At 38.8% G+C, this 10,792-nt stretch overlaps 1 protein-coding gene across 2 annotated transcripts; it reads left to right on the forward strand.

Moving 5' to 3' along the window:
* The first annotated feature begins 555 nt into the window (after window positions 1-555).
* LOC102502838 (olfactory receptor 4C12) lies at window positions 556-3,182 on the forward strand. Of its 2 annotated transcripts, XM_027769245.1 has the most exons (2): window positions 556-569; window positions 2,267-3,182. In XM_027769245.1, exons 1-2 carry the CDS (start codon window positions 556-558, stop codon window positions 3,180-3,182), a joined length of 930 nt encoding a protein of 309 aa, XP_027625046.1. The 2 variants fall into 2 exon arrangements, with proteins under 2 accessions (XP_027625046.1, XP_006170927.1); XM_006170865.2 differs by lacking the exon at window positions 556-569 and having other exon boundaries at window positions 2,239-3,182.
* Window positions 3,183-10,792: the final 7,610 nt, after the last annotated feature.

The following is a 10,792-nucleotide window of genomic DNA, read 5'->3' on the forward strand; positions in this document are numbered from 1 at the left end:
TGAAGCATTTGTGAACTCTTGACCATGTATTCTGTTATGGATCATGTCTACATGTAACAGAGAGAATTCACCTTACCCTTTACTACCTTTATGCTTTATGAACACATAGAGGTTTAAAAAAAGAACTCTGAAATACAGAAAAAAATAGAATTAATAATGAGAAAACTTAATATTATCTTTTTTTAATATTATCTTTTTTTTAATATTATCTTTTTTTTTTTGGAGAGGTTTTTGCTATAGGGTGTGTGCGCACGCCAGAAAAACAGAGAGAGACAGAGAGACAGAAAGCGAGAAATCACTCACTACATGGGAGTCCAGCGACATAGCCATTACGCTAACTGATGGTCCCAGTTTTTAATATTATCTTGATGTTCAATTGAATGATATGTACATTCTTCAAATAAATGAGGATAGACTTTCTACTAAACAGAATTTGGTTAATTATTTAGACTTGACTTCTTGACTACCAGTGTCAGTGGTATAAATTGAAACTAGAGAGTAATAATCCTTGGATGGTAGACTAAGGATGATATTTAGGAAGATTGTAAGGGATCTATGGGACAGTCATGGCAGCCTCATCCTCTCACCTGATCTTCTCAAAATGGTGAGTTAGTACCCAGGCAGGCCCTCACACTGTCCATTTGGATAACTGGTAATAACAATTTAATGTGCACATTATAGCAGTTAATATAATTGTATTCTGATGATGTTTTCTGGGTTCTCACTGTGTGCCAGTGTGTACATTCCTGTGCTTTTTTCCCTCCATGTTTCACTCAATTTAAAAATTTATGGTTTCAGGGCCAGCGGGTGGTGTGGTGGTGAAATGTTTCACTCAATTTAATCATTTATGGTTTCAGGGCCAGCGGGTGGTGTGGTGGTGAATGTACTGAATTCCCACATGCCTGACTGATTTGAGTCCTGAATGCAGGACCAAGACTCACACTGGACACATGTGCAAGTGTGCCCAAAATCCCAGCAGGAAAATGGAAAAGAAGGGATTGTGGTATGGTCATCCCTCCTGGGGGGTGATTTCTCACTCTCCCCCCCTTTCTGATTTGTGCATGTGCTCTATAGTAAAAACCTTAAAAAAAATTATGGTTTCAGACCCAGCCACTGTGGTGCAGGGGTGGCACCTGCTCTGCAATGCTGGAGCCACATGGAACACCAGGGGTTCATATTCTTGGTCAGCCTGAAGCACTCTGGGTTCATCTGTGCCTGACTGGGATCCTGCTGGCTGGAGGGCTGCAGAGGGATTGTGGTTTGATAAGACCCTGATGAGGGTACCCTTTTCTATCTCTTTCTATAAGTCCCTCATGAAAGAAATAAAATAAAAAAAACCTCATGGTTTCATCTTTACACGTACAAAAAAATGCAGAGATTACATATATTTTTCTGATCATAAAATTCCTTATGCAAGCTGTAGAATTTGTAAAACACTAAGAAAGATCAACTGTAATTATACATCCAGAAGTGTTCTACATATATTAACATGTATCCTTATCTACTGTTTACTACACATGTGTTTCAACATAGGTGAATAAAACCTATATAAAATTTTATAAGTGATATTTTTATTTTGAGTTTTTAAAAGTTTATCGAGAGAGAGAGAAAAAAAAAGAGAAACAGAGACTGGGACCCCTCCATAGGATCTTGCCACACCAAGATGTTCACCTCAGATTCCTGGCCAGCCAGAATCACAGACATGCCCACTGTATTTGGGGCAACTCAGGACCAAATCTTGACCTTCCCATGTAGCTCCAATATCACAAAGTAAAATCTTATGGCTTTTGATTCATGAGTGGTTCAAAATTTGAATTTTATTCCTAAAATGTACACATGAAACCTATAGTCCTCAAATACCAACTTACTCTATAACTGTTCTCACTAACTTCTTATGTATAGTACATTTATATAATTATAACTATGATATATATGCTATTTTGTGGTTTTAAAATCATACATATATTTAAAAGTCTACAGAATTATGACTATAAGATTTCATCATATGGAAGTTCAAGGGAAGTTTTGGGACTACCCTGGCACCAGGAAATCAAATCTATTTCTCCTGGATGGAAATTTTGAGGTGTCTCTTCATAGAGAGTTTGGGGAAGAGAAGAAACCATCTGTGAGCTGTCAGATTACTGAAAAGGCAGAGTTTTGGGCTATTTGGTTCCTTTATGATTCTTTTTCTCTTTCTTTTTTCTAGAGGTAAAATAATCTTGTCTGGAGTTTTTGTCACCCACACCACATAAATGGAAAATAAAAGGAATGTGACTGAATTCATTTTAGTAGGTCTTACACAAAACCCGAAAATGCAGAAAGTCATATTTGTGGTATTTTTGGTTTTGTACCTAGTAACACTCTCAGGCAACCTGCTCATTGTGGTTACCATCCTCACCAGCCGGGCGCTGAACTCCCCCATGTACTTCTTTCTAGCTCATCTCTCTCTGATAGACACAATTTATTCTTCTTCTTCTGCTCCTAAACTGATTGTGGACTCTCTTCATAAGAAGAAAATCATCTCCTTTAATGGATGTATGGCTCAAGTCTATGCAGAACACATTTTCGGTGCTACAGAGATCATCCTGCTGACAGTTATGGCCTATGACCGCTATGTGGCCATTTGCAAACCTCTGCACTACATGACGATTATGAGCCACAGGCTATGTGTTATACTCCTGGGAGTGGCCTGGGCTGGAGGATTTCTCCATGCTACTATTCAGATCCTCTTCACAGTCTGGCTGCCCTTCTGTGGCCCCAATATCATAGACCACTTCATGTGTGACTTGTACCCTTTGTTGAAACTCGTTTGCATGGACACTCATACCCTTGGTCTCTTTGTTGCTGCCAACAGTGGGTTCATCTGCCTGTTAAACTTCCTTCTCTTGATGATCTCCTATATGGTCATCTTACGCTCCCTAAAGAACTATAGCTTGGAGGGGAGGCGTAAAGCCCTCTCCACCTGTGTCTCTCACATCACAGTAGTTGTCTTATTCTTTGTGCCCTGCATATTTGTGTATCTACGCCCAGTGACCACTCTGCCCATTGATAAAGGTGTTGCTGTATTTTATACTATGGTGGCACCTATGTTAAATCCTTTGATTTATACCCTCAGAAATACTGAGGTAAAAAATGCAATACGGAGGCTCTGGAGAAAAAAAATAACTTCAGATAATGATTAAGGGTTATTGAGCATTACACACAGTGTAATAGATGTGTTGATCCACAGATGAAGGTATCACCCACCCCAAAAGGGAGTTGGATAATACTTGCAGATAGCCACTTAAGCATAGAGCTAAAGCTTGGACAGTAATCCAGACTCCGTTTCTAGTCCCACATTCGTGTTATCATAAATATTTCTTCTTAATCAATAAATATTTATCAGTTATATGGAAATCTAAAACATCTCTAAAATGTAAACAGTATGACTCTATTATATTGTGTTGATATTAAAATAACCTTGTTGTGTAACATTGTGATGGGTAACTACTGATTATTGAAAATAACAAATTTAGAGAGTAGATGGTGTAATGGTTACATTGCTGGACTCTCACATAGTCAACTGCAATAAGAGTCCTGGATCCGGTGGCTTAAAACTCATGCTGAGTTCCTGTGCATTCATGTCCAAGATCCTGAGAGGAGAATGAAGGAGAAGGTATTGTGGCATGGCCATCCCCCTTGGGGGGTGATTTTTCACATTCTGTCTCTGTTTGTCTCTATGGTGAGTGCATGCATCCTATAGCAAAAATCTCTATAAAAAAGAAGATGGGACCAGCAGTTAGCATAATGGCTATGTTGCTGAACTCCCACGTAGTTGACTGTGGTTCGTGTTCCGGACCCGGTGGCTTAAATTCACGCCGAGCGTGTGTGTGTGCGTGCCCAAGAGCCCGAGAGGAGAATGGAGGAGAAGGGGTTGCGGCATGGCCATCCCCTCTGGGGGGTGATTTCTCGCTTTCTGTCTCTCTGTCTCTCTCTGTCTGGCAAGTGCATGCGCCCTATAGCAAAAACCTCTCAAAAAAAAAAAAAAGATAACATATTTCATGATCAGCAAATATTGATTATGTAGTAAAAAAGAAACTGTTTATTAATACCTGTAGGTCTGACATTATATTAATTATTTTCTATATTGTATCACTTAGGTTTCAATCAGAACACATAGCTACCTTAATTTGAACAGGGAAAGTTTATATACAATTATTAATTGTATCAGGGGATTAAAGAGAAAGGAGTAAAGAATGTCTTAGATTAAGAGGTGAGCATCTAAGGAAGGTACACATTTAGAAAGTACTCTCTCCATGCTCCCTCTTTACCCTGATATTCTGGTATTTTGTACTTGTTGATTAGTGCAAACTTAGAGAAGTTTGCTGTATTGTCTTGGTTAGAACTAGTTTATGGTAGCTGAACAGAAGCTGGCACACAGGAAACTTGCCTATACCTCCCACTGGCTGGGATGCTAATGGGCTGAGGCTCATAAACAAGGAACTATGTCCTGGAATGAAAAGTAGGAAACAACCTGAAAAGTAGGAAACAACCATTGAGGTGCAAATAGACCAAGCTGGAAGAAAATGCCCCATTACAGTGAAAATGGGTAGAGTTGGAGAACTGATTACTGAGGGACCCATAAAGGTAATTGGAAATCTCCTTGCAGAGGTTCCACTGCAACTCAGTGGGACATTATCTATGAAATTCCCAGTGAGATTCAGTGGGAATGAGCACCACTCAATGTCCTCCTGGCCCCTGCCAAATATCCACACTAGTAGAAGCTACCCAGAGCACAGTGAAAACAGATACATATGTCAGGAATAGCTTCTTCTTTCAGTGTCCTGTATTGACAGTATTTACATTTATATCACACTAAGTGCAGGGGAGAAATGTTTACAGAGCACATTTTTTAATTAACATAGAGCCAACAATGAAAAGTTTATTTTGAGTTGAGAGACAAACTGATAACTGGCATGCAAATTTTATCTTAATGCTTATGACATCTTTGATAGGTCATAAAGCTTAGATATAAACATGATTTGGTCAAACATCAAATTAGTAGAATAACTTAGATATGAACTGAGATATGACTCAATATCTTAAAATAATTTGTGCTCATTGCACAGCCATATGTATAAATTACATTTCTTCATTGCTTGTAGGTAACTGCAACCATGTTTTTTTTTTTTTAAGATTTATTTATTTATTTATTCATTCATTCCTTCATTTTAATTTGACCAGAGAGAGACACAGAAGCGAGAGACAAGACAGAGAGAAAGCAAGCCACCAGGTCCAGGACTTGAACCTTGGTTGGCCATGTGGGAGTGTCCAGCGCCTTAACCACCACGCCCCCTGCTGGTCCCGGAACCATGTTTTTTTTTTTTAAGCTGAAAGCCTAAACATGAATGAAAAGAGTAATTGATTAAAAGATTCTGTGTGGCTTAAATTGTGATACTTTTGTATAATTTTGCTATTAGGTTTCTTATTAATCATTTCATTGAAAATGCAGAGACAGAATGAACTATTACTTGGTTGGGTTTTATAGACTAGATTCAAACACTATTGTTATATAAACTTTTGTTTGGAAATAATTACTTATTTAATTTTATTATTATTATTACTAAAATTTTCTATAGGGCAAGTGTGTGTGTGTGTGTGAGAGAGAGAGAGAGAGAGAGGGAGAGAGGGAGGGAAAAAACAAGAATGCAAGCTATCATGTCTGGGATTTGAGCTGCAATTTGCCATGTAGGAGTCCAGCGCCTCAACCACCATGCCATCTGCTGGCACCATTATATGGACTTTTAACTAAATTTTCGTAATACAGTGATTATAGTTCTCTTGAATACCTGAAAGATCTAGACTTCTCTCCTTTATCAAAAGAATTTTGATGGATGTCTAGGAGTTAGACTTTGGCACCAGAATGGAGGCAAAAATGTATAGAGAGGTAGACTTATGAAAACTGAAATAGATAGCATCCAGAGATAAAACCAGAATTGACAATCACGGGTTACCTAAACTTAATTCTGGCAGGGGGCAAAACCATACAAGGTCAAGAATGATACTCGACACTCAGGGAGGTGAGTAAAAAACTGGGGTCAGGCAAGATTCCCTGGGATACAACTTTAGGATGTTTTTCCACTCATTCTACAGTTGAGAGATAGTTTAAAAGAGAAAGTGTAAAGAGTTTGGGTGGAAAGGACATCAATGAATAAGGTGATGGTTGCAAAAACTTTCATATGGTTTCTCATCGAGCATGTCCTAATGTTCCCAGGAAAGATCATCAGTAGATAAACAGCTTGAAGAAATGATAGTTTATGCACAATGCATTTTTATGCAACTTTATTCTTATGCAACTTTAATTCTTATGAACAGAAGAAAAATGCTGCTTTGTCATCAGGGATATCTCACTGTCCACTCCCCTTTGCATCCCTGTATTCATAGTCATTAGAGCACTATGCTTCCACTTCCAGCTCATTCCCATGTGTTTTTATATTTTAACTAAACACTGTTAATTACCATCAACTGTCATAGATAAGCCAAACCATATTCAGTTCAAGCTTTTTGTGAATAGTTTGGATTTAAAGAAAAATTAATCATGAACTTTGTTTCCTTCATAATAAAAAAAAGATAAGTCTCTAAACAGTACATTAGATATCCAGAACTTATTTACCTTGCCTTATTGAAACTTCGTATTTTACTTTTATTTTTTTTCCAGATTTTGCATTAAGATATGTGTTCTTACCAGAGAGGGAGAGAGAAACTAGGGAAAGGGGAGGAAAGTGAGAAAGAATCCCCAGGAATGATGGTCACATCACAATCACATCTCCATTCTCCGCTTGGGATTTTGGGCATGCATGCACAGGTGTCCAGCATGCTTTTCAAGCTCCTGAGTCAAGGAATTGAACTTTGCACTGGGCCATGTGGGATCCAGTCACCTTAACTACCGTGTCCCTGACTGGCCCAAAACTTTATACCTTTTGATGAACATCTGATTACTACCCACCCCTCCAACACACACAGTCTCTAGAAATCATTATGTCTCATAAATTTGACTTTTTGTTTAATTTTGTTTTAAATATGCTATAGGCGTGTGTTCTTGAGAGAGAGAAAGAAAGAGGCAGAGAGAGATAGAAAGAGAGAATAAAAAAGCACCCCCAGGGGAGGGGAAGGCAATGCTGCAGTCCTTTCTATTTCATTATCCTCTTGAGATTTCAAATATGCTCACATATACATTCAGCATGTTTTTCAAACCACTAGGTCCAGGACTCAGACTGTACAGTCAGTCACGTGGTATCTAGTCACCTTAACCACGATGCCACTGGCTGGATCTAAGTTTGATGTTTTAGACTCCAAAGATAAGTGAAATTAAATCTATGATATATGTATTTTGCAGCTGCACCACTGTCTGGTCCGGTCACTGAGGTTTTATTTTGTATTTTCCAACAATTAGGGAGGTTGAGCATTTTTCTCATATACTTCTTGGCCATTTGTATGTGTTCTGGAGAAATATCTGTTGAGATCTTTTGTCCATTTTTTAATTCAATTATTTGCTTCCTTGCTATTGAGTTAGTTGAGTTCTTTATATATTTTTTATATTAACCTCTTATCAGATGTATGGCTTATAAACATTTTCTCCCATTTCATAGGTTGTGTTTTCAATCTGTTGACTGTATCCTTTGTTGTGTAGGAGCTGTTTAGTTTGATGCAGTACCATTTATCTTTTTCCTTTGTTGCCTCTCATATCCAAAAGTCATGTTCAGACCAATGTCAAGAATATTTTCTCCTAGGGACCAGCAGTTAGCCTAATGGCTATGTCGCTGGACTCCCATGAAGTCGACCACGGTTCGAGTCTTGGACCCGGTGGCTTAAACTCATGCCGGGTGCGTGTGTGTGCATGCCCAAGATCCTGAGAGGAGAACAGAGGAGAAGGAATTGCGGCGTGGCCATCCCTCCTAGGGATTGATTTCTCGCTTTCTGTCTGTCTGTCTTTCTCTCTGGCAAGCACACATGCCCTATAGCAAAAACCTCTCAAAAAAAAAAAAAAAAGAATATTTTCTCCTATGTTCTTTTCTATTAATGGTATAGTTTCAGGTCTTGGTTTTTAGTCCACCATTTGGAACTGACTTTTTACCATGGCATGAAACATGCTAACTCATGCTATGAGATAAAGGTTCAGTGTAATTCTTTTGCAAATGGCTATTCAATTTTGCCAACACAAGTGATAGATGATTGTTCTTCCCCAATTGTGTGTTCTTGGTTCCATTGTAAAAAAAATATTGTCTTGAGGGGAAGCTTGTGGCGTGATTATGGCACTGAATTCCCACGTGACTGAACTAGGTTTGAGTTCCAGGCCTGGTGGCTTCTAAATCAGACTGGGTGCATATTTGTGCATGTGTGAATGCCCAAAATCCTGAGAGGAGAATGCAAGAGAGGAGATCGTGGTGTGGCCATCCCCCACTAAGGGGCGATTGTTAAATTTTCCCTCTCTCTGTCAAGTGCAATCATCGTATGGCAAAAAAAATCTGAAAAAAAGAAAAGAAGAAAAAAATATTGACTGGGGCCAGAAAATGGCATGGAGGTTTAAGCTTTTTTTGCTGTAGGGCGTGTGCGCTCACCAGAAAGATAGAGAGAGACAGAGAGACAGAAAGCAAGAAATCACCCCCCAGGCGGGATGGCCACGCTGCAATCCCTTCTCCCTCATTCTCTTCTTGGGATCTTGGACAGGCACGCACACGTGCCCAGCATGAATTTAAGCCAACAGGTCCGGGACTCGAACTGCAGTCAACTACATGGGAGTCCAGCGACATAGCCTTTATGCTAACTGCTGGTACTGAGGTTTAGCATTTTAATCCTTGGGAATATATAGTCTTATTTTGTATACATCTAATGACAATATGTCTATATATATATATATGTGTGTGTATATTCTATATACATATATATAGAAGCAAAAAGAATATATATGTCTATATATATGTGTGTGTGTGTGGAGACTCAGTATTTTAAACTATTGCAGTTTCAAATGAAAACTACAGAGCCTTTGGGCTGTAACTGAGAATATCTGAAAGAAATCACATAGTGTTTGTAACTCTCACGTAAACAAAAAACAAAAACAAAAATGCTCAAGAAAAATCCTGAAGTTTGGTCCTCATTTATCCTCATTCACAGATATTCTTCAATCTCTGGGAATTTTAAAAACAATTTCCTGCGAAGATTAAGTGTCCTTGAGGTTATTTTTTTCTCTTTAGTGTTGAAAATCATAGCACACAGATGACTAGCTACTTTTGCTCCAGGACCCACATGATTATTCCTAGAACAAGGTTTAACAGAGTTCCTGAGTTTTTGTCACTCTTCCTCCAGATCCCTCATTCACTCCTGGGCAAAAGATAATTCTGAGAATTCAGCTTCCTATTAGGAAATGGAATGATTGAATGTGTAAGATTTGCTAATAGAAGTGGGCTGAGGCACCAAGCTTGGCATCTCTGCAGACAGAATCAAAATCCTAAACCAAAATCACATGCCAGAACTGCTACCACAGACACCTCTACCACCACCATTACGTATTCATTCATTGCTTTACCTCACCTGCATTTTTTCTTTTTCAAACTCAAATCTTTTAGTGTCACCAAAGCCTGAGCACTGAATTCTTTCTGAAACTGGTCATTTTTTCTGTGACCCTCCCCAGAATGAATTCCAGCATGTTTTCATTTTTTACATTTCTTTGCTATTTTAAGTATAATGCATGTATATATTTATGTCTGATTAATGGAGCCAAGGCCCTTTCTGTGCTAGCTTTGACATTGACTAGAAGTATGGTTTTTGTGTAGTATATTACATACAGTGGAGATGTAGTTTGTAAGATCCTTTTTATATCTAAGTCCCACATTTATTATTTATTTATTTATTTTGAGAAGGTTTTTTTTTTTTTTTCCTATGGGGTGCGTGTGCTCGCTAGAAAGAGAAAGAGAGACAGAAAGCGAGAAATCACCCCCCAGGGGGAATGGTCATGCTGCAATCCCTTCTCCTCCATTCTCCTCTCGGGATCTTGGGCATGCACATACACACGCCCAGCGTGAGTTTAAGCCACTGGGTCTGGGATTCAAATCGCGGTCGACTACATGGGAGTCCAGTGACATAGCCATTACACTAACTGCTGGTCCCAAGTCCCACATCTATTGAGATGTGCCAATCAATATACCTGGCTGGCTAGTGAGTGACATACGCCTCTGACACAGTGGTTTCTATTCTCCTTAAGCCTAGAAGTTCTTCTACCTATTTCTTACCTTTATATTTGACTTAATAGACCTAGTTATCTTCCTTTGTATATCCCTTAATGCTTGACTGATTCCACTTCTGCCTTCATTAAAGTAATGAAGTAACAGGCATTGAAAGATTGAAATTTTGCAAAAAAGAATTGAATTAATAAGGCAAAATCTCCCTAATATTTCCTCTCCATTTCTCATTTTCTAAAGATAACTACTTTTATCTGTTTCTGCTTTTAGTTCTTATGGTGCTCTCTCTCTATACACACACATACACACACATTATAATAATAATTTTTTAAAAAAATTGTCATAGTGTGTGTGGACTCGCCAGAGAGAAAGAGAGAGGAAGGTGAGAGAGAGAGAGAGAGAGAGGGAGAGAGAGAGAGGAAACACCCTCCATTTGGATTGTTATGCTGCAATCCTATCCCCACTTTTTTCATTTTGAGGTGTTGGGCACATGTACACATGCATCTGGTGTGTTTTTAAGCTGCTGTGGTTGGCCATGTGGGATTCAGCTGTCTTAACCACTGTGTCACTGCTAGCCC

The sequence above is a fragment of the Tupaia chinensis genome, unplaced genomic scaffold (assembly GCF_000334495.1).
Source record: "Tupaia chinensis unplaced genomic scaffold, TupChi_1.0 Scaffold149104_1, whole genome shotgun sequence".
NCBI lineage: Eukaryota > Metazoa > Chordata > Mammalia > Scandentia > Tupaiidae > Tupaia > Tupaia belangeri.